Below are 25,632 nucleotides of genomic sequence, written 5' to 3' on the forward strand. Positions count from 1 at the left end.
TTGTAATATAATGATATCCTCCATTATGTACGTTAACTTGAATAAACCTAACACTCTAGATCATATTAATTTGTAATTAGTCTAGTTTAATCCTTAATTAACGGCTTGTTAATTATCAAAGGATTACATACGTAGGGAATAGATTTTGTCCCCTTACATTAAGCTTTGTTTTATATATTTTGATTAAGGTTATATATATATTTTTAGGTTTGATTTGATGTACTTTAATTTTTTTTATAATTAACAACCGTTATATCAAATAACATAATTGTTATATTCATTTATACCCTAACTTAAAGGTACAATTCAAATATAAATCAAAGTCTAGTGGAGAATAATAAATATGGCCTAAAAATAGAAATGTGCAATATATACAAACTCATAAAAATAAAACAGAGAGAGAGAAGAGAATCATTAATTATCAATAAAATAATGAGCAATGAATGAGTTATTAGAAGACTATTATATTTTGTTTAAATAATATTATCCAAATTGGTATCACATCACATCATCGTTCAATAATAATTAAAAAGAAATACTGAGAGATTTGTTATTATAAAATGTACATAAACATATATTGAGAGATTTGTTATACTATTTTTTTTAGGTTAATTAGAATTTTTGTCCCCTGAATTTTGACATGTATTAAATCATGCCTTCTGAACTTTTAAGATCGTTAAAAATACTCCCTGAACTATTAAGATTGTTTGATTTAAGGACTTTTGTCTAATTTCATTCAATTTTACTATTTCAGTGATTGTTTATGTACTACATCATGCTCCCCAAACTTTGATATCTACTAAATCATGTCTCTCGAATTTCGACATGTACTAAATTATGGCCCCTGAATTTTCATCCATGTTAGATTTTTTTACTAAAATTAGAAAAAAGTCCTTAAATCCAATAATCTCAATAGTTCAGGGGTATTTTTAACGACTATAAAAGTTTAGGGGACATGATTTGATACATATCAAAGTTCAGAGGACAAAAAACCTAATTAGCATTTTTTTTAAAAAAGGTCTCCAGTACTCATAATTGTCACTAGTGCCAATTCTACCAATTTTGTAAAAAATATACATAATGAACATTTTAGTATTTTACGAATTCCTAAATCTAGATTGTTCTCTCTATACTAAAGGCTAGCTCAAGTAGCCTTATAAAATGTATTGAGGTGTAGAGAAATTTGTTAAGTTATTGTATTAATTTAAAATGTATAATATAAATTTACATGCCCATTAAAATTAATCGTAGTGTGGAAATCAATAGAAAAATGAATGAATGAGAATAAAAAGAAATGAAGCATATGTTTGAAACAAAAGAAATAATATATATAAAAGTAAGATTTATATTGAAATAAGTGTCTTCAATTTTTGGAATAAAAATTATATGCTTGACAGCAAATATTGAACTGAAGGAGTTTGATCAAAAGAGAACTGTGAGGGAGTACTATAATATATGTAATATATCTATATGAATTCACATGTAATTTTAATAATATTTAATAAGTACTCTTTTTTGTATTATTATTTAAGTATGGGTCACAAAAATTCTTGTCCTCAAATCTCAATCCAAAAAATGTGTGGATTGGATATTGTGAAATTATATTAATGTTGTATTGTACACATATATGTAAATCACGTATATTTTAATTTGCATGGTTGATATAATTTATTTGTTTTTATATATATATACATATACACTATACACACATACATATTCATAGAATAGAACTAAGTAGGTACAATATTTATTGTGGTTCAACTATTTAGTAGTAGGTACGTACAGTAAATCAATCAAATAATTATATCCCAGCAAAAAATCAAATAAATATTTATTTTTTTTCTGAAAAAAAAATTGTTAGAGCACCTATCAACTTTTTTACTATATTTTAAAAATAAATTATCAAAATCTCTTTTTTTTTTAAAAAAAAATAATTAATATATTTTATTCATCTTAAATAAATAATATTAATATTTATATATCTCTTCATATAAAAAAAAATTAAAACCTTAACAATTAATAAAATATTTTTAAAATAATGAACAGTATTTTATTAAAACATGAATAGTAAATAGTGTATTTTTAATTTAATTCTTTTAAATATATGTAAAGAGTAAGTGATTCTTCTCAAAAAATAAAAATAAAAAAGAGTAAGTGGTCATAATTTAAAAATAAATAATAATATATTGTATAGAGAAGAATATTGTTTGGGTGCAGGAATAGGATACCCTCTTATTAATGATTCTATTATTTGGTTAAAGTAAATAGAATAAAAATTAGGATTAAAATTAGGAAGGTATCACGTCAAATTCGTTAGGAGAGGAATATGCTTAAAGATGCGAATCACTCCATACCACTCCATATCAACCTAAACTAACACAAAATGAAATAGATGTGACCTTTCACCAAAGGAAAATAAAAAATATTTGTAAGAGAATTGCTAAATACTATTATTAATATCTGGCATATATTTTTTTTTTGATATTATATTATTAGGGACCGGATTTCGTCCCGTTACTGTACGGACACGGATTTCAATCCGTGATGTACTGTAACCGTTGGATGGGTAGTTAATTTGATCCAACGGTTGGGGTTCATGTAGGGGTTTATGTAGGGGTAATTAGGTATCAAAAAATGGCTACCGGTTACTTTTTTTGAAATTTAAATTTATTAAAAATGGAAAAGTGAAAAGTGACATCTATCCATCAATCTTGTCCAATCAACCGTCGTACTCCTCCACTCCTCCACTTCTTCACTTTCATTTTCTTTCATTGTTCTATTTATCATTCGTTTTTCCATTTTCGTCTCTGCTAGGGCAAAGTTCTTCCTCTTCTATTTTCTTTTCATTTTCCATTTTGTTTTTCCATTTTCTATTTTCGTTTGAGGTAGTAAAAACCATATTGTACATTGTGGTGACTGTGGTGTACATTACTCGAAGTGCCATTGTTGGAGTTGTTAGAGGGGGGTGTCGACGGTGAGTTATACATTACTCCGTTATACTTTACATACATTTTCTTATTGACAGAAAAAAAAATATATTTTTGAAGGGAATGTGGTGTTTTTCCATTTTCGTGTACTTAATAGTTTCATTTTGTCTCAGGTGTGGAGGTTGAGGTGGTGAAGGGAGTTTGCATATTTTTGTCGAGGTATTTCTTTGTCTCTATCTCTCTCGTCCGGTCTCCGTGTTTAAGGGAGTTTGCATTTCTTTCGTGTCTCCCCGTGCATGTGTTGTGGTTCTTAGTGTGGAATGTCTTGTGTGTTATGAGTTTTTGTTTTAGTTATTTATGAATATGTGATTTGGTATTTTGATTGAGTTTGTTGGAATAAAGAGTTGCATTGTTTAAATTGAATTAGTTGCCTTTGTACTATAATTTAGGGGTTTTGATTTGGGTATTTTGATGTATGTATTTTTGGAATGTGTTAGTTGATTCGGTTGGATTTTAAATATTTGGGAATATGATAAATGGAGATTTTTTGAGCAATATGACAAAAAAATAATGCATGAGTTCTATAATATTAGGGTTTGGATGGTTCGATTGAGGAAATGATTTGGCTTTATTTGTTGTTTTGGGATAAAATATGAAATCATCAAATATTGGTAAGTATGGTACCCGATTTTAGAGGCACTATACTCATACAATTTAAAGATCGTAATAGAAGTAGGAGATTAATATAAATAGGAGATATTATGAAACCAAACAATTTGTATCAAACAAAACAAGTTGTGTATTGAACTAAAAACTTAACACACATAAATTAGGAATACTATTAAAAATTCGGATAACAATAACTGAAAAAAATATCTGTTTAAAATTTTTGCAACCCCATCAAAGCTTAATGTGCATACTTGAGGGTATTGTAATCCGGTTCAGGTCTTACAGGTTCCTTGTCAATTTTTTTTTTCTTTTTTCATGAGTGTACAGATCAAACTCCTAAACACCTTCAATTGACCTTCGCATTGCCTATAAACACAAATTTTGTATAATCTTTTGGGCCATACAAAAATCCTTAGTAAATGCTTGTCCTTTTTCAATTACAAATTTTGTATAATCCTTTGGCCATACAAGAAACTATATTTTACAACTTGTAAGAAAGATGTGATTCGAATTCAGTTTAGTGGCTTGAGAGGATCAAATTCTAGGTTGCTACTTGTATTTATAAAACAAAATACTTTGACAACTTTCTTTCTTAGATCTTTGTAGAGAATGGGGAAGTTTTCTGTACTAATTATGCTTCTTCTTTTTTTTGTGCCTTTCTTTCGCATTTTGCATAAGTTTGGTACCGTACTTTGTTGGTGTTTTGTGTCCACGGATTTCCTCCACCATGAGTGAGAGGTCTCAATATATTTGGGAGGAGGTGACCGTGGACATGTGAACCTGTTTGTCTCTTTTCCAAAAAATTAGAAATTGTTGTAATGTTTTTGACCATTGGCAAACTTCATGCTTAATTGAGGCCCTAAGAACCTCAAGATCTAGAGTTCCAAGATTTAATTGAGAAGGTCAATAATTTTTTATAAATTTTATGTTACATATGTTGGCATCATTGTATGTTAAAAGTGAATACTGTATAACTGACTTTACTGTGATGTTATTGTAATAGTATAGTATGTAAGGAAAATATGCTTACTTGTTGCGAAGGGAGACTAACAAGTTACAGAATCCATTATTTAGGCATATTGGTACATTGTACTTAACAGTTTCCATGTAGTACATTTAAGAAATAGACTATAGTACATATAATGATAGTATGTTATATAGGAAGAGATGCTTACCGTTATTGTACACATATAGGAAATTAAGTGTCTGGGATGTCATGAATACACTGAAATGTTAGACGATTGCATGAATTATTCAAAGTCTTTGTCTTCCAATATTTTAGTGTTTTGAATGTTTGTTAATTTAAGTTATTTTGTCTTGTGTAATAGGTTTATAAAATGGTATTTAAACGGAAGAGGGGGCTGCTGCAGACAAAAAGGATGCGGCGAGAGATAAAGAAGAAGGATCCGAAGGAAGCTTGGCCGAAGTACTAGTGAGTTATTTGTGGCAGTTATTTTAGTGGTAATATTTTTTGGTTTTGAAAATAATATTTATAATTCCATGTGAACCTTTAATTGATGCAGCCAAGCCAATTTCTATGCTTATGCTGATGCACACAAAGAGAAACCTAAAGCAGATGTGAGTGACTTGGACTGTGTTATGGATCTTTTATTTTTTATCTTTGATTTAGCGTACTTTTGTTAATAATCGAGTCTTAATATTGCGGGTGCTTCGTAGTTTTAAGGAGCAATTCAAGCTTCTTACCGATGAAGAGATTGAGAATTGGGCCGCATACGAAGTCGAGGCTTCCCCTCCAAGGTTGGTGGTAGAGGGAAAGGGAAGAAGGTGAAGGAGACATTATCTCGCGAGCCGGGGATTGACAACAACGAAGGTGTGGGGGACGTTCAAGTTTACGGTCGTTGCTCATTCGAGCGTTTGGGGAGAATAGTCCCACCGCCGAACGAGGCTCAAAAGGAAATGGTGAGAAATGCGGTTTCTCAACATTTTTAAGGGAGGATGCCCCGTACATAGACGCTAAGATAGTTAGTTGGCCGATCGATCACGTGGATCCAACCACTTCTCGAGTGGAGATATTTGGAAGAACAATCCAACTATCCGCCAAGCTTCGTTTGAGGATGTCATGGGAATCGGGATGGCGGAGAACCGTGGCAACCGAAAGTGAGCGTGACCTGGTTGAGTTTGACGTCCTCTTCAAGGCCAAGGACTATAGGTATTCCCTGACTTTGCCGGAGAATGAGCTCGGGGAAACCAAATGGCGGTGACTACACGTTTCTCATTAAGTTTCTCCTTGTACGTATTGGAACCGTGTTCCGCCGAAGAATGGTACCGAGGTCGCACTAGCTACATGCATTCTTTAGTTGACATAAGGTCAATTAAGAAGAAGAATTGGGCGACCGGGATATCGATATCTAATGAGCTCTCTACACCTGTACAAGACGAAGAACACCAAAAATGTCTCCGGTTGCACGATATTTTTACAGGTAAGTTTTCGAATTATTGTGATGGTAGTAATTTTATTCTCTCTTGTACTGGTGTGGTAATATATGTATGCACTTTTGTTTGGTGGCAGCTTGTATATTTGACGCACGTAGGCGGATCTGCTACTCACGTGGACCGAACTGTGGCTCCATTTGACTTTTGGACCACAAAACACTGCAAGTCAGTGTACAAGTGGATTCGAGACCAGGGTGGTCACACAAGTGGAAAGGTACATTTAGTACTTCAATTTTCTAATGCATTAGAATTTTATTTGAGAGATATGCTAACTAGTTTTTTTGGTGTACTAAGCAGGTGAAGTTGACTAACACGTATGTGTTACTGCCAAGTTTTGAATCCGTCGGCAGTTGGGCAACCCACAAATGACGCAATATACAAAGCCGTGTGTGAGTTGAAAGATGAGGTCTTCGGCTTGATTTGAAGGTGAGCGGCGCAAAAGAGGCATTGCGAAGGTACTCTCCACTTCCCTTGGGAAGGGGACTATGAAAGAAGTGTTGGAGAGACCTGAGACGAGCAAAGTTCGGCGCTCGCTTTCGTTCAACGGGGAGACCGAGAAGAAGGATGACGTCTGTGTCGAGGAAAAGGATGGTGAAGGGACGAAGGATGACGTGGTTGTCGAGGAAAAGGATGGTGAAGGGACGAAGGATCAATTGGAAGAGGATGTTGATGATGTAGAGAGTGTCCCTTCACTTAATCTATCAGAAGAGAAGGTCGTTGTTCCAACTAAGGTGGTTGTTTCTGATGATTCGTTTGAGGTTATGAACTTTTGGGGAGAAGATCTCCCGCTATTGTAAAAGAGGAAGTTGAGCAGGCGGTGAAGGATGATTTTGATGATCTTTGCGTTCGAAAGATTCAAAGAATCTGGAGGGAAGGTGATTGGTCCGTTCACTGTGAAGAAGGGTTACTCAAATCAACAGTACGAGTTGTTCCGTTACATTTTCTCTACCGCCAATGATCCGAGGTAATCTCATGTGTCATGATTACTGTGTACGTAGTTGATATTAGTACATTCGTTTCGTTGTTGATTATTTGTTTGGTATTTCAGTGAAGTGTTAGCCCATTTTGGGAAGGTTGAGGTCGAGCGGATGTATTTCAAATGCATGAAACCGGAGACCGATATATCACACAGTGTACGTAGAAGTTGGCTTTTGGGTGCTTTGAAATTTTTAGTTCATTACTTTAGTTAATGCCATTTACAAATTGTATGAATGACAACATAACGGATATTGTTTGTGTAAATGTCAGCTCATTGATTGCTTTGCTCAAATCATGAATTTTCGAGAGAAGAAGCGCAACGGCATTGGAAGTAAGAGAACTTGGTTTATGCCCACCAGAATTTCGGTATGAAATTTGATATTTAAAAGTGGACATGAATCTTTTGTATTTGTGCTGTAAACTCTGTTAAATCTATGTTTTTATTTAAAATGTAATCTATTATGTGTGCTTATTGTGCAGAGCAAGTTACTTGGAAGATCGATGATCGTGGAGAGGATGGCGAAGCAAGAGTGGTCCACTCTTTATTACGATGCGATTTGAGTTTATGTCACACCGTAATTTGCATTTTCTTGAAACTTTTGTGTTGAATCAAATGTGTGTAGTTCAATTTTCCGATGACGTTGTTTGTTTTACTTTGTCGCGGATGGTGGTACCCCTCTTTTGGATACGAGAGTGCTCCGCACCGGTTTGCGGCGAATGTGAGCATGGTTAATACAACGTGGAAATTAGGGACTCGTTGTCTTCTCGCAATGCATAAGAGGTCACGTCGGAGCACTGCGTAGAGATGGTATGCACGTGTGTACACGGTTTGCCGTTTTATTAGTGTAATTGCACTAATCTCAAGCTGTGATTGTTTTAATTTTTTTGCGGCTCCGGACTTTGGACCAATTGTTTGCCCCCGTGAAGCCGGCGGACTGAATTTCGGCGAGTTTGTAATTATTTCTTCAAGCAAGGACTACCCACAACAACACAATGGCCACGATTGTGGAATGTTTGTAATGAAGTACATGGAATCACCGTTCGAGGAAAATGAAATATTGGAAGAGGTAATGTAATGTTGATTTCTTTAGTTTAAGTTTTCATCCCGTTAACTAACTTGTTTATATTGTGAAAATTGAGTTGTCAATCTATTTTTTGATGGATTTGTTTCTATGGATTTGGTTGTCATGTGTATTACCGAATTGGTTTCCTAATGTACAACTGCAGGTTTGATCCTATTGAAGCGAGACTTGGATTGTGTTGGGAAAATTGTCACCCACGAGAGTAACAAGGCTAGACATCTTTGTGATGGAGGGAGTTAAGAAGCAATTTGGATTGAGCAAAACCAAAGTTCTTCCATCAACATCTACAACTATAGCATTACGTAGTCCATCAAGGTCTCCTCGAGACCCCGATTCGACACGGCGAAGGCCGAGTCCGAAAACATGTGGACCGGCAAGAGCAAGTCCCCGAAAACACGTCATTCTAAAAGGTGGCCATAAGTAACAAGTAGTATATTACAATGGTTAGAAAAGTTACTTTATTTATATATTTACTATGTTCAGTACAATGGTTACAAAAGTTAGGTTTTAGGTCGTAAATTATATTTACTCAGTCATGTTATATACTTGCATCATACTACTGTTAGGTGATTTGGAATTGCACTAATGTTGGTGATTTTATAATTTACTATAGGGTGAGACTTGTGGTAGTTTTTAGAATTTGGTGGAACTGATTATTATTATTGTATGGTCATTATTACTATTATTGTGAATATTATTTAGGTTGTTATACTTTGCCATTACTATTAGGTTTTGGATTTTTTTTTACCATAACAATATGTCAAGTACATTATTCTGAAAATGAAACTAACCAATTTTACATTCCTTTTCGCACTATCTCGTTTTAGTCCAATGATGTCCATAGCCAAAATAATAATAATACTTATACTTATGTACTTTCCCATTACTATTGTGAATATTATTACCGTTGTTATATTTTGCCAGTACTATTAGGTTTTGGATAGTGAAGTACATTATTTTCAAAATGAAATTGTTTACTCCAATTATGTCCAAAATAATAAAAATACCTACAATCAACAACGAAGGCATTAATTACGGCCTTGGACATAAATTTGGATCAAAAAGAGTAAGTACAAGATGCTTATGAGCAATAATAATAACTACTGTCACACAATTTCCTTTGTAACAATTTTACCACTTCTAAATAATGTAATTGAAGGCTATAAAAAGAAGCTGTTTTCCAAAAATGCAGTGTATTGAACATCAACCTTTACAACAATTATGTGGATACCTCCAACATATTAAAAATTAAAAACACTGGTACCAATCTATTCAACATTAAACACATAGTTAAAGTCCTGTACAGTGATGAGACATAATAACTCTGAATTTCACCATTTCTAAATAATGCAATTAAAAGCTACCAAAAAAAATAAAGGTTAGTGTTTTTAAAAAATGCAATGTATTGAACATCAACGTTTGAAAATGGTAGCAATCTATTAAACATTAAACTTTGAAAAAAAAAGTTGAAGTATTTTTAAAATGCAAATTAGTGAAACACAACAATGTTGACTAAGTTATTATGACACTTTTTGGATTATATTGTGAAAATTACCGATATTTATCTTTAAATCCTAGTATTTCACACTAGATTAATTCTTGTACTACGCACATATTGACATTCACAATCAATGACGAAATAGTAATTAAGAAATTTTTAATAGAACCAACTTAAATGCCTACCTTTCCTTTGAATTACGTCCTTAAAAAACATAAAATAAACATCATACCACATACAATATCTCTAACGAAATAAAAGTTGGCAAATGATGAAGAGGCAAATAAATATAATGAAATATAATTTTTTAATAATGTTTTCATGGTGCATCTTCTCTTTCTCCAAACTCCTTACTTGGTTTCGCAAACCGAGAGTAGTGTACGGGTTTTTTTAGGATGAGCTTGATCGATCCAACAAAAGTAATCACATCCTCGACTTTCGTTGTTCTCCTGAATTTAAAATAAGTACATCACCATATTTACAAAGCCTAGTTTAAAATATTATTAAGGCGTTCGAAGTCTTACATAGTGCGGACATCCAAAGAAGCGACGACCCGGATTTGCTCTACTGCTAGAAGTCCAAACATAAGCTAGATCACCACAGTAGCAATGGGGGTGTCCCCAAGTGAATTTTTCCATGAAGGGAAATCCCTCTCGAACCCGTAGAGTCCTCTCGAGAACCGACCACCATGTTTTTTTTTTAACAAACCAAATTAGGGTGTTAGTGAGGCTTGAAAAGGAGTGTTTCCGTTGACCTTATGGTGGAAATAGGTTGTGAAAATAAATTTAGGGGGGAAACCGAATTTCTTTGAAAACGTTAGAAAGTATATTAAAATTGGGGAGCATATTTCGTGCTTCCTCTCAAATATTTGCTTCAAAGTCTTTGGTGCACTATACTTATATACAAAAAAGTAGTGTCAATCAATCACAAGCACTCAATCAAATTAAAATAATATTTTATTTTAACTCTATGAACAGTTAAAAGTACAACACATAAATATTTCTCCCCACATGAATAAACCACATATACAGCCGGTTTAGTTTGGTTTAATGGAATTGTATGAACTTTCTTATATTTTAATTTTATGTAGGATGTATTGGAATTCTAATTTCCAATAATCAGTTGACATGTGTAGGATGTATTACCTTCTTTAATAAAATAAAAAATACTTATTTAAATATACAAACCTTTGAAGTCAATATGAATGAAAATAATGTGTGTCATTTAAATATACATTTTGAATTTTGAGTGGGTTAATATCAATGAAACTTAATTTTTGTCTTATGTTAATAGAATGTTGCTACAATACATATGATGTGACATATAACTATGTAAAACTCAGCCAAGTACGTTTTTACAATAAAATAATAATTTCAACACTTAAAGTAAACAACAAATCCTTCAAAACCCTAAAAAACAATTTTAAATAAATGAGGAAGACCTTTTTTGTATTTTAAAATAATAAACATTTTAATAATATTTTCCCATCAATCCATATACGGTCAAATCAGTAGGTTGTACATGAGGAAGCAATTTGACATAGGACTGTAAAAAACGCTGACATTCGCCTCCCGCATATCTTTTCTTCAAGAGTCTGGCGCACCGTTGTGTCAAATATTATAACACTCATTCCTCGGTCGCCTTGTCCACTCGGGAGGTTAAGGTTCGGTAGGATGACATATTTGGGTGGCCGTTTTGGAAGTAGTTCCCGCCACCCTAGTCCACCCATCCCAAACCTTCGTCAACATTTCCTGAATACACATGTACCACATACATAAAATTTTTAAGAAACAATTTGTAATAATATAATATTGAAATAAATAGACATAAAGAGTTGAGTTATTACCAAAATTTGTTATGAGATGATTTATTGAATTGCTGAAATTCCCTTGATGCACCTACAACACACGGTTGCAGTGCATACCAATCCTTCTGTTTACACATCTTCACTTTGGTGCAACAACAATACATAATTTATTTTTTTAATATATTATACACACGTCTACATATAGGGAGTGAGTTCTCTAGGATAGGGTTTAATACGAAATTGTGAAGGAGTAAGGAGAGGTAGAGGGGTATATATAGTACTTGTGGATGTGATTGTTGAGTGTAGTCTTCACAAAAATTTAAAAATAATAATTAATAATATAACCCTAGGTACGGCTACAAATAACCTAAAGCTATTTATTTGACTTTTTCAATCCCTTGAAAAACGTAGTATCAACAAACCCAACCCCCTACTAACTTTTCCTTGGAAGACGTAATTGGAACCAATATGCATGCTCGGTCACAACATTGAATTGGTTCACTGTGCTAAACAAAAATTATGTATTTAAATAAGGTAAATGTTGCTCCCATTGTTATCACATGTAGCAACAAATATCCTAATATTATGTCCAAATAAACATGTGTGGCCAAATGAATAAGAAATTAAATTAGGATGTTTACTAATAATGAAAACTCAATATTTATTTAAATACGATTTTAATATTTCATTAAAATATTATTCGTTGGAGTAAATATTGCAATAATTTTTGTAAGATTACATTAACGTATCACTCGTTGGAATCAAGATTACAATAATTTTTTGAATACTATATAAATATAGATATTTAATAACAAAATTGTTTAATGTTATGAATACAATAGTAGTTTAAGACAAGAAGTGACTCTAGTAATAAAATCAAGAGAATAGTGAATGCGAGTACGCGTCATGATGAGCGAGTACACACTCAGCCCAAACAACCTAAATTCATAGTGCGACTTCTCCCATACTGCATCGGTGTCACTCTGTACAACCCTAGGTCAAACTTCATTCGGTGAGTTCGTTAGAAGAGGAGTGACTCCGGTACCCAACAGCAAACTTCACTACATACTGTGTCACCGCGCATGTAAACACCGCGAGTGACAACGTCAGTACTACGAATGGTTGACTGTCGCGTCGTACAACCCTAGCTCGAACTAGATTCATTGAGTTTTTTAGGAGGATAGTGACTCCGGTACACCAAAGCTAACTTCACTACATACTGTGTGTCACCTTAACCAAAAAACACCGAATCCAGTTCGACCTGGGGTACCGGAATCACTACTCTCCCAACGAACTCACCGAATCCAGTTCGACCTCGGGTTGTACTGAGTGACACTCAACCATTCCTACTACTGACATTGTGACTTGCGGTGTTTACGGGCCCGGTGACACACAATATGTACTCAAGTTCGCTTTGGGGTACCGGAATCACTACTCTCCCAACGAACTAACCGAATCCAGTTCGACCTCGGGTTGTACTGAGTGACACTCAACCATTCCTACTACGACATTGTGACTTGCGGTGTTTACGGGCCCGGTGACACACAATATGTACTCAAGTTCGCTTTGGGGTACCGGAATCACTACTCTCCCAACGAACTCACCGAATCCAGTTCGACCTCGGGTTGTACTGAGTGACACTCAACCATTCCTACTACTGACATTGTGACTTGCGGTGTTTACGGGCCCGGTGACACACAATATGTACTCAAGTTCGCTTTGGGGTACCGGAATCACTACTCTCCCAACGAACTCACCGAATCCAGTTCGACCTCGGGTTGTCTTGAGTGACACTCAACCATTCCTACTACGACATTGTGACTTGCGGTGTTTACGGGCCGGTGACACACAATATGTACTCAAGTTCGCTTTGGGGTACGGAATCACTACTCTCCCAACGAACTCACCGAATCCGAGTTCGACCTCGGGTTGTCTTGAGTGACACTCAACCATTCCTACTACGACATTGTGACTTGCGGTGTTTACGGGCCGGTGACACACAATATGTACTCAAGTTCGCTTTGGGGTACGGAATCACTACTCTCCCAACGAACTCACGAATCCAGTTCGACCTCGGGTTGTCTTGGTGACACTCAACCATTCCTACTACGACATTGTGACTTGCGGTGTTTACGGGCCGGTGACACACAATATGTACTCAAGTTCGCTTTGGGGTACGGAATCACTACTCTCCCAACGAACTCACCGAATCCGAGTTCGACCTCGGGTTGTCTTGAGTGACACTCAACCATTCCTACTACTGACATTGTGACTTGCGGTGTTTACGGGCCGGTGACACACAATATGTACTCAAGTTCGCTTTGGGGTACGGAATCACTACTCTCCCAACGAACTAACCGAATCCAGTTCGACCTGGGGTTGTACTGAGTGACACTCAACCATTCGTACTACGACATTGTGACTTGCGGTGTTTACGGGCCCGGTGACACACAATATGTACTCAAGTTCGCTTTGGGGTACCGGAATCACTACTCTCCCAACGAACTCACCGAATCCAGTTCGACCTCGGGTTGTACTGAGTGACACTCAACCATTCCTACTACTGACATTGTGACTTGCGGTGTTTACGGGCCCGGTGACACACAATATGTACTCAAGTTCGCTTTGGGGTACGGAATCACTACTCTCCCAACGAACTCACCGAATCCGGTTCGACCTCGGGTTGTCTTGAGTGACACTCAACCATTCCTACTACGACATTGTGACTTGCGGTGTTTACGGGCCGGTGACACACAATATGTACTCAAGTTCGCTTTGGGGTACGGAATCACTACTCTCCCAACGAACTAACCGAATGCGGTTCGACCTCGGGTTGTCTTGAGTGACACTCAACCATTCCTACTACGACATTGTGACTTGCGGTGTTTACGGGCCGGTGACACACAATATGTACTCAAGTTCGCTTTGGGGTACGGAATCACTACTCTCCCAACGAACTAACCGAATCCAGTTCGACCTCGGGTTGTCTTGAGTGACACTCAACCATTCCTACTGCGACATTGTGACTTGCGGTGTTTACGGGCCGGTGACACACAATATGTACTCAAGTTCGCTTTGGGGTACGGAATCACTACTCTCCCAACGAACTAACCGAATCCGGTTCGACCTCGGGTTGTCCGAGTGACACTCAACCATTCGTACGACCCACAATGTGACTTGCGGTGTTTACGGGCCCGGTGTGGCACAGTATGTACTCATTTAATCATGAAGCGTACCAGAGTCATTATTCTCCAGACTTTATTACTACACTCACTTGTTCTCTCAAACTACTATTGTATTCGTAACAGTATGTACTCATTTTAATATGTGAGAAACATAAAATGAAGAATAATATTAAAAGTATTTTTTTGTTAGTTTTTTATATTTTTAAGCTATATTATGTTATTATATTATTTAAGATACCCTGAAGTAACTTTTTTTTTTTTAAATGTAACTCTTATAATGTTTTAAATGTGTCTGATAAAATAGTTTTATAAAAATAAGTTTATTTTTAATTTAATTTTCTAATTTCAAATATAAAAAATTTAAAAGTAGTAACTTGTTTTCATACATTAAATTTTATTTAAATTTAAATATTCTTATATAAAATAAAAAAAGAAAAAGACTAAAATATTTTTAAAAAAAATTTAAAAAAAGAGAATGTTTGACAAGTTTATTATTATTATTACAAAAAATATATTTTTACTATATGTGTCATGAGTCATATACAAATAATAAATAAAAAAGTAGGGATGCCTAAAAAAGTAATTGGCAAAAAAAAAAAGAAAACGTACAACCGCTGAATTAATATATTTTAAAATTATTAAAGTGAGAATATGTGAGTAGCTCATTATTTCATTTTTTTTAATAATAATATTAATAAAGGAGAAATTTTTTCTAACCACAATCAACCAAACCACAACAAAATCGATAATTTGGTTGGTTGGAATTACGTCTTCCAAGGAAAAGTTAATAGGGGGTTGGGTTTGTTCAAATTACGTTTTTCAAGGGATTGACAAAATCAAATTTGTCTTGGGGTTATACCACCTTTAGCCGTACCTAGGGTTATATTAATTATTATTTTGTAATATTTGACAAGACTACACTCAACAATCACATCCACAAGTACTATATATACCCCTCTACCTCTCCTTACTCCTTCACCTCTCAATTTAGTATTGTTTTCTTTCCTAGAAAACTCACTCCTATCTGTAGACGTATGTATAGGGATAATATATATAAAAAAAAATAGTAAATTATGTATTGTTGTTGCACGAAGTGAAGATGTGTAAACAAAAGGATTGGTATGCACTACAACCGTTTGTTGTAGGTGCATCAAGGGAATTTCAGCAATTCAATCAATCATCTCATTAGAAATTTCGGTAATAACTCCACTATTTACGTCTATTTTTTTAAAAATTATATTATTACGAATTGTTTCTTAAAAATTTTATGTATGTGGTATATGTATATTCAGGAAACGTTGACGAAGGTTTCGGATGGGTGGAGTAGGGTGGCACGAACAACTTCCAATCATGGCACCCAAATATGCCATCCAACCGAACCTAAACCTCCAATAAGGCCACCGAGGGATGAGTGTTATCTATCATATTTGACACTACGGTGCGCCATACTTTGGAACAAAATGATACGCGGGAGGCAAATGTCAGCGTTTTTACATTTTTTGGTAAAATTATTATTTTATTATAAAGCAGAGTACTTGGGTGAGTTTTAAATATATATGTCACATCATATGTCTTGTAGGAGTTTTTATTAACAAAAGACAAAAATTAATCCATTTTGTTGGGTTAATCCAAATGTAAATCCATTAGTTGGTTGTTCACTTTTATTATTTGAAAATTGTAATGTTTAATACTTTATTGTAATCGAAGTGAGAAATTGTAATGTGGTTACTACAAATTAATTAGCATATATAAAAGATTTCTTTATTCTAATAACGTATTTCTACGTATGTCTTTCCAACCCTAAAATCAATTTTCAACGATCACGAAATAAATTATATGAAAATATGTTTGGAACGTATTTCAATGTACGTCGGAAAATTTGGATCTCCCATATCTCAATAAGTTCAAGTTTGAAAATAACGTACATTAATATACGTGCAGAGTACCTTAAATCGGAAATACAGTACGCTGCAATTATGTTTACTCAATATTTGAATTTAATGAGATAATAAGATTTTTTTTCAAATGTAAACTATAATTTCGAACATATTTATTCGTACATTACTTATTTTAATACATTTTGAACCATTTCCTATTTAGGACCACGTTTTAAAGTTGTTGGGAATTATTTAAAAATTGTCCAAATATTGTAATCTTCTTAACCAAGTATGGACTATTTCCTCTTTAATTTGTAGATACTAACTAAAAAAATCAATAGTTGTCTTATCAATATTTAATTTTCTGTGTACGTCCCACAGTGTACTCACTGACGTTAAATGGAGTATTTCCTACACTTTAAATAACGTACGTCAGCGATTTCACAGTGTAACATCAAATCAATGACTACATTCTGACATGCAGATCTCATGGGATTCCCTGATTTGAGTTAATTAATATACTATTTCAAAACACGAAACCTACCAGTAATTACTTAAGGAGATTTAATATTTGTTGGGCTCTAATATACTAATATGACATTTTTCTTATTAAAATTTGGACAAATCAATTAGGTCAGATTTAATAAATTATGATAGTAGTACCAACAACGATTATGATGTCAAATTTTAATAAATTATTTACGACTGAAATGAGTAGATGTCACATCACCTTTTTAAATTTCACCATTTAAACCATGTACTTATTATTACCATAACATTTAAATATTTAGGTGACAAAGTATTCATTAAATAATTACTCCTTCGTGGGATCAGAGCCAAAATATTAAAAAAAAAGTCATACATGTCACGTGAATTCTTCGAGTATTGTGCCAAATATTATAAAAAAAAACTTGTTTTTATTATTTATTATAATTGTAGGGAATGTTCTATTCTATGTACCTTATATTTTGATCTCTATAAATAGACAAACATCCTACATATAGTTACTTTATTTGTAATAAAATAATTAGGATTAATACAATTAAGAGCACCATGATTTGATATCAATATATTATAACATTTATTGTTGATACATTTAATAGAGTTTCATTTTTTTTTCTTTTACGAAAATTAATTTTATAATTCTAAATTTTAATGCATATGGTGCATGGGACCTCACATTTGATCTTTATGTTCAATTAATATTGATTTTTTTTATATATAATATTTTATTTAGAAACATTTTGTGTTCTTATTTAAATTTAGGCTAGTAAATTTAAATTAATACAACATTTAACAAAAAAGAAGGCAAATACTCATTTTGACAAATTATTTAGATGGTGTTTTGGCACTATAATTAAAAAATAAATTTTATTCTTAACAACTGAAATTTTTTTTTAATAATGCCTACAATTATAAGTGTTTGACAATATTTTCAGAAGATTTTTTTTAAAAAAAAAAATAAATAAAATATAAAATTTTGAGAACACCAAAAAGTTATTTGTCGGAGTTTAATTTCATCAATTTTTTTTTTCCAAATTACTTTAAAATGCATTTCTTTTTTATGAATATATTTATTAATTTTTTTATTGAAGTTTATTTTCTAAGAAAAAAAGAAAGAATAAATAAATAATTTCTGTTTTTACAAAATTACATCAAACAAATATTTTTTAATTTTTGAAAACTTCAAAGTATGTTTTATATTATCATTATTTTAAACAATTTTAAAAAAAATAAAAACAAAACCAGAAAAATTCAGAGTGACTCCTCTTATTATTTAAGATTTGAAAACAATTTTATGTTTTTATAAACTCAAAAGGTGGGTCTACATACAAATTCTTGATTTAGTTAAATATTTTCAAAAACAAAATCTGGGTATTATTTTGAATTTTAGATTGAAAAATAAAATCACTATTTTTCATGTTTCAAACCGTGTACTTATTACTTAAAGATGGTGATGTGACATTTTTATACGGCTGTAATAAATCAATTCACATCATTCATTATGTCTTCCATCTGTACTAATACTTAAAATCATTTTATTTTTACTTTAATTCTGCAAATTATTATTTAAATCTCTCAAACCGTACGTAATTTTGTTTTTAATATAAACATGTCACATCACTTAGTACTTTCCCGATATTGCTTAGAGTTTGTTTGTGGGATTTGATTCACCTTCTCCTTCTATTAAAATTGGTTAACTAATAAATGGGTAAATATTACCATTGTCAAAATTTATTAACTATGAAATGGTTAAATTCGGAAAAAGAAAACCAATATTATTACATCAACCCAATCACGTGTACATCAACCCACCAACCCACTATATAAGTAAAGGTTATGTCTATTCACTAAGCATTTTTATCAAACCCCGTTTTACTGTTACCTACATCAAATGGACCCTTACCAGAACTTCAACCCTTTTGAAACAAGTCCTCAAAAATCCCCACCGCATCCTTTTTCTTCCACAAGACACGTAGGTACACGCGTCACGGAGTCCAAGACTCGTTCAGCGTCCATCTCAGGATGTCCTAACTGTGCAAGGCTCGAGTCTGTTCTCCACGAACACGAAAAAATTATAAAGAAGGCTCATTTACGAGCCACGGAGGCCAAGCAAGAGTCATACAAACTCGCGGAACATCTGTACCATTCAGCCCACGCCATGCAAGCCAACAGTTCAAGAGAAAAATTAGAGGGTATCATGGATGACATTCTCGACTACACCGAGGTGTCCATTCCCCACTACCTACTTCATGTGAAACAAGAATCACCAAGCACTACTCCAAGAGAAAGCCCTTCACGACCAAAGTCCCCGTTCAGAGACAATAGCCCTCCGTCTCAAAGGAAGTTCCCTCAAGTTATAGAACTTGATTGAACATCCGTTCGGTTTCAGTCGTGGTATTTTTCATATATATATATACTGTACTTTTGTTACAACTCATCTCATATGGCTGTTGAATCAACTTTTTGTTAGGCCATTTAATGAGATTGAAGCACTTCTATTATATATCTACTTGTTTGTAACTTTACTATATTATTTTAAGTTTTTTTGCTTTCTGTTTGCAGTTGTGATTTCACAATGATTCACTTCACTTTTACTTCCACAATTAATTAATGAGGAAAGTGACATTAATACTCCAAAATAAACCAAAGTACATATTTCATAACAAATGCGATCGTACAACATTATAGCTTAAAATATAAAATAACATAACTTGGACACTAACACAGTGCATCATTTACTGTTTTTGGGAGAAGTATCCACTCCTCCTTTGTCTCCAACTTCTATATCATCTCCATTTCGGTCCTCACCTTTCTCAGTCGAATCTTTCACATTGTCCTGTTCGGGTGATTTAATTGCACCAGAACATTCACCCTCATCAAACAGTGAGCAAACAGAATTAAGGATAGCCTCTTCATCATTATCATCATCAGAATCCCACATGCAGGGAAACTCATTAACACAGCAAAGTTCTCTAACTTTACGCCGGTGAAGCATTCTCCCGTCTCTCCATGTAGACATAAAGCAGAAAAAGCTTCTATGAAAGATTCATAACGAATTATTTTTATGGACGCATCAGAAGTAGTGTTTTTGCTTACAGCATCTTCGTACGTACTATAGATACCTTCATTTGGTCCATTGAAAATAACCCCGAAAGTGTGGACACGAACTCATACTTGATATATTGTAATGCTAATAACTAAGTTACAAATTAATTTCTCTATAAACTTGATGCTTTGGATTGGAAAACGTCTCAAGTGTCTTATATAAGTCGTGGAGAATAACCCTATAGTACGTTTTTTAGTTAGGCGTACTCCATTGGGATGTACTCCATTGGGCAAATGTGATGTGTCAAAAGAGGGGTGCTTAAATCTCTGAATTACACAATTAAATACACGTGTAGGCGTACGTAGTATGGTCAAATGTCAACATTATTCATCAATGCCGTTTTTCCAAAAAACCTAATGTCCTACGGTACTGTTCTAACGTACGACGATGGTTTAACTTATAAGAAGATGTAGGTGAAGGGCCCATTAATATCAGCCCAACATAAATAAATCCCCAACATATATAAATCAGTAAAACTACCCATTCTACTAAAATAAGACATCACTTTAATACACGTGTACACGCATGGGGTTTTCATAATAGTACTGCGTTATCTTTGTAAAGTACAGGAATGGTTGAATTCATTAAAAGATGTTGGTATAGGCCCATTAATATAAGCCCAATGGATTTAAATGTGAACAACTAACCATTTATTAAAATTTTCTTCTTTTCTTAACATATTTTTTTCCAAAAACAATAAAAGTACAATGTTTTATTTCGGACGTACGAATATGGTTCAACTCATTGAAAAACTTAGGTGAAGGCCCATTAACATTACCCCAATCTATTTAAATCCCACCACCAAACCTTTCAACTCAATAACATCAACCCTTCAAATTTTTCGTCAAATAACCTTATTTCACAATTACATGTGGAATGAAATTAAAACAATTTGTACTATTATACTGTTATGACGTACGAGAGGAGTTGAGTTCAGATTGTAATATTGAAGAGGCCCATTAATATCAGCCCAACAGCTTTAAATGTGATCACCAACTCCACACAACCCTATTATCTCAGCCTTCTATACTCACAAAATCTAATTTCAATCCCCTCACCACCCTCTACACCTTACTCCTCATCTACAATTCTTACAAATCAATAACAAGCCAACATGAATGACGAACACACTTATGAATGGGAAACCATCACAGCAGAGCTAAACATCATAAAACCAGTGAATGAGATTGAGATACAGGACGTGCTAGGCAAGAGTCTCGACAAACTGGAAAAATGGGAAGCATTCTACGAAATGTATGCGAAACGGATGGGTTTCGGCACAAGGAAAGACGATGTACGACGTTCTCATGGGGTCATTGTAATGCGGAGGTGGGTTTGTTGTTCAGAGGGTTCGAAAAAAATCGCATCACCGGACACACCAAGAAAAAAAAGACCTCATGATGTCAGTAGAACCGGATGTCAGGCAGCATTGCGTATTTTACTCACACAACCGTCTAACACTTGGAAATGCAAAGAGTTCAGCACAATGCACAATCACGAGTTGGCTTCATCAAGTGAGGTACAATTTTTGAGATCATATAGAGTTGTCTCCAATGGGTTGCTTGCCCAAGTCAGGTCGATGAACTCCGTAGGAATTAAAACTGCCAACATAATGTCTCATGTTGCTTTGCAAAGTGGAGGTTACGAGAAAATGCCATGTCAACTTCGAGATGTGTACAACAGGGTTGCTGGTGCGAAGCGAGAAGAGAAGATAGAGACGGACTCAGAAGGGGCTCTGGGATTTCTTGATTGTCTCGCAGAGAAGGATCCTAATTTCTTCGTTGTCTATCAGGTTGACGACGAGAATCGCTTGGCTAACTTATTCTGGGCAGATGGAAACTCACGCGTGGACTATGTAGCTTTTGGGGATGTACTAGGATTTGACACAACCTACATGACGAATGAGTACAATAAGCCCCTCACTGTTCTCATTGGCGTCAACCACCATTTCAACACATGCATCTTCGGATTTGCTCTCCTCCTCCACGAGAAGCTTCCATCATATTCTTGGCTACTTCAAAAATTTCTAGAATGCCATGGAGATAAGAAGCCAAGTGTTGTAGTTAACGACCAAGATGCGGCCATGAAACAAAGCTATCGTTGAACACATGCCCGATGTTACGCACCGTCTCTACGCTTGGCATCTCAATACAAATGCTTCGAAAAAGGTTAAAGATCCGATCTTCTTAAAAACATTTAAGGATCTCATGTACAACTACTACGAGGAGGAAGAATTTGAAGCAAGATGGTTAGACGTCATCCAAACCCAACAACTAACAGATAATGATGGTGTCAAACAACATTCGAGTCAAGACAACAATGGGCAGAAACGTATTTAAGGGGTTCATTCGTTGCAGGAATGAGAACCACACAACGTTGCGAATCCATCAACTCCGCTCTAAAAAAATTTTTAGAGAAGAATTATTGCTTGCGTGAATTTGTAACAACCATAGATATGACAGTCTCAAAGCTCAGACACAACGAGGCCGCAAAGGACTTCAAAAGCAGATGCACTCGACCTCACCCACCTAATCCTACCTGCTTGACCACTTACTACAACCAATGTCTTTGAATTCTACACAAGAACTATGTACCACAAGGTTGCTGAGCAGCTTGATTTAGAGAATAACTATTTTGTCCTAACTCAAGAGCAAGAAGGAGAGTGGCAGATATTCACCATTGGAAAGTTCCAGCATCCGGACGTCCAATACCGAGTTCATTACTGTGAAGGCCGACGAGCACTACACTGTAGTTGCTTGCTCTATGAAAGTCAAGGGTACCCTTGTAGACATTTATGGGCTACAATGAAAAGATTAAACATGAGAAGAATACCTAATTCTCTTCTCATGAAGCGATGGAGCAAATCCGCAAAGATAAATCTCCACCTACATTTTAACCCGCCAGCACAACCACAACAGCACATTTACGAGATGGCTAGGTTTGGATCTCTCAGTTCACTGACTTATAACTTCACTTTCTATGCAGCGAAATCAGAGGACTCGTACAACCGTGCAAAGGAAGAGCTTGAACGGCTAACTCTAATGTTCAAGGAAGAATTTGACTTGAATTCCAATCCGGAAGGAGAGACGCCACAACCTGGAAGATATCGTAGCAACCCCAACATTATTAAAGACCCCGAAGTTGTGAGAACAAAGGGTACGGGAAATACAAGGGAAGGACCAAACGGGGAGCAGATCCCAAGAAACTCAAGACATTGTCGCATTTGTCGCTCATCAGACCATGATTATCGACGGTGCCCAAATCGTCAACATAACACTGGATCTCAGGGGCAACAACCTCCAAACAATCAACCACCATCTGACTCATTCAATGACCACTCCAACGCGTATTTCCCGGAACCGCCTTCCTCCACACAAGAGTCTTACTATAGTCATTCTTATAACTAGCTACTTTTAGCCATTGTTGTTTTAACGTTTATGACTCTACTTATTGCAACCCAAGATCTACATTTATATACTTCTTGTTATGTTTGCTGTGTTTAAGGTAATTCTCTCATCTTCACCAAACCTCAAAATTATTATTGACGAACAACTAAATTATGCCTAGGAAAAAAAACTGAATCTTATAAGGTGAAAAAATATATTTTTCTGGTAATTTTTAATATACGAAATATTTACAATTACAAAATTACACCAACTAAAAACTCAATGTATAACAACAAATAATTTCATCACTAAAAAAAAAAAATTCTAAACAATATACTACGAAACGTAAATGAACGTACTCGGTACGTGAAATTTTGTACTCGGTACGTGATATTATGTACACTAATTTTACTAAACATCACGCAGAAATAAGTAATGTACACGGTACTCTATATAATGTACTTAATTACCATCCCACAAATACATATGATCTTATGAATGAAGGAAAATACCAAAATAGCCTTAATCCGACAACATGGACCCACTGCCTACAGTGTTTTCGTACCATCAACTGCCAGGAACAGTGAAGAGTGATGTACCTTTTTGTACTCTAACTAACACAATCAGTACCATTTTGTACTTTTTCCGTACCTAATTATTTTATAATTAAAAAAATAAAATCCCAACCGGTAACCACACCTACAACAACCGGTTACCACTTACATTTTAAAAATTAAAAAACATTTAAAAGTACGGTGGGGCCCCCCTGCCGTACAACGGATTCCAATCCGTGTTTTGCATATATGGGCACAAAATCGGCTGCCTATATTATTATTGGTGTAATTAATTATCAGATTTTACATAATTTGAGAAAATAGTTTTTTAAAAAATATCGTTAACCGATCTTAGAATGTCATCTATAAAAAATGTTAAATACTATTGGTTCCCAATAGCAATGCTCAATATGTAAACACAGAAATATCAATTAATAACACAAACCTTTACCTATTTTGGGAATAATTTTCTAGTCTAATTATTTTTTTCATCTTTGTGTATGTTATAGTTTGAAATTGCACCTAAATCTCTTACTATGGGAATTAGGACTCTCTTGGATCACGAATTCAAATAGTCACACGTGTAACATAATATTTGACCTTGATTTCAACATGTAAATTTTTTTAATTTTTTTAAAATTTTACAGAGTGTCTTAAATAACTATAACATATATGACTATGAGAAATAATTTGATTAAAAAATTATTTAAAATACCCAAACAAATATAAATATATTAATGCATCCCTTTTTAAGGGGTGCATCGTATAATTTTTTTATATTATTTGTGTCAACATAAATTATTGGGTGCTTCTACAATGCATTCTACTAAAATAGGTGCACTAATTCAATCCCTAACTGTTTCTGTATCTATAAGAATTTTTTAGCCTTAAGTTTTTCATAGTCGTGTACATTATAATTATTTAAGACATCTTATAAAATTTTGGGAAATTTGAAATGATTTACAAAATAACAAATTAATGTTCAAACCGTCTATTTCACACACGTATAAAATAAAAAAGTCATGCAACACTCTTTAAATACTATTTTCGATACATTAATTTTTCTAAATTTCGCAAAAAAAATTTAGACATCTTAAATAACTACAACGTATACGATCATAAAAAATAGACTAAATATTTTTTTAGACACTAAACAATAAAAGTGCATCAATGCACCTATTGAAAATACTAGAGTTAAGTTTCTTTATGTTTATAGGTCTATAAAAAAAAATATGGTGATTCTACAATGCATCCTCTTAAAAGGGATGTACTGACTCTTGACTTGTTTCGACATTCAGAAGAATTTTTTAGTCTAATTTTTTTTTTCATATTCATGTACGTTATAGCTATTTAAGATAACTTACAAAATTTTGAGAAATTTAGAATAATTTACAATATAGAAAACAATGTTCAAACAGTCTATTTTACACGCGTATAAAATAAAATAGTCACGCGTGCAACACACTGTTTGGACGTATTTTCGGCGTGTTAAACTTTTCCAAATTTCTTAAAATTTTGCAGGATGTCTTAAATAACTATAACGTATATGACTATGAGAAAAAATTTGACTAAAAAATTATTTCAAGTGCTAAAACAGATAAGGGT

At 34.1% G+C, this 25,632-nt stretch overlaps 1 protein-coding gene and 1 long non-coding RNA gene across 2 annotated transcripts; both read left to right on the top strand.

Moving 5' to 3' along the window:
• Positions 1 to 6,900: 6,900 nt before the first annotated feature.
• Positions 6,901 to 7,533, top strand: LOC133029302 (uncharacterized). The gene is made up of 3 exons (XR_009683447.1): positions 6,901 to 7,183; positions 7,299 to 7,394; positions 7,509 to 7,533. It is a non-coding gene; the product is annotated as an uncharacterized LOC133029302 (long non-coding RNA).
• A 13,668-nt stretch (positions 7,534 to 21,201) lies between these two features.
• Positions 21,202 to 22,191, top strand: LOC133034822 (protein FAR1-RELATED SEQUENCE 5-like). The gene has a single exon (XM_061110243.1). The coding sequence runs from the start codon at positions 21,202 to 21,204 to the stop codon at positions 22,189 to 22,191; it is 990 nt and encodes a 329-aa protein (XP_060966226.1).
• Positions 22,192 to 25,632: the final 3,441 nt, after the last annotated feature.

This window comes from Cannabis sativa, chromosome 1, assembly GCF_029168945.1.
Source record: "Cannabis sativa cultivar Pink pepper isolate KNU-18-1 chromosome 1, ASM2916894v1, whole genome shotgun sequence".
NCBI classification, from domain to species: Eukaryota; Viridiplantae; Streptophyta; class Magnoliopsida; order Rosales; family Cannabaceae; genus Cannabis; species Cannabis sativa.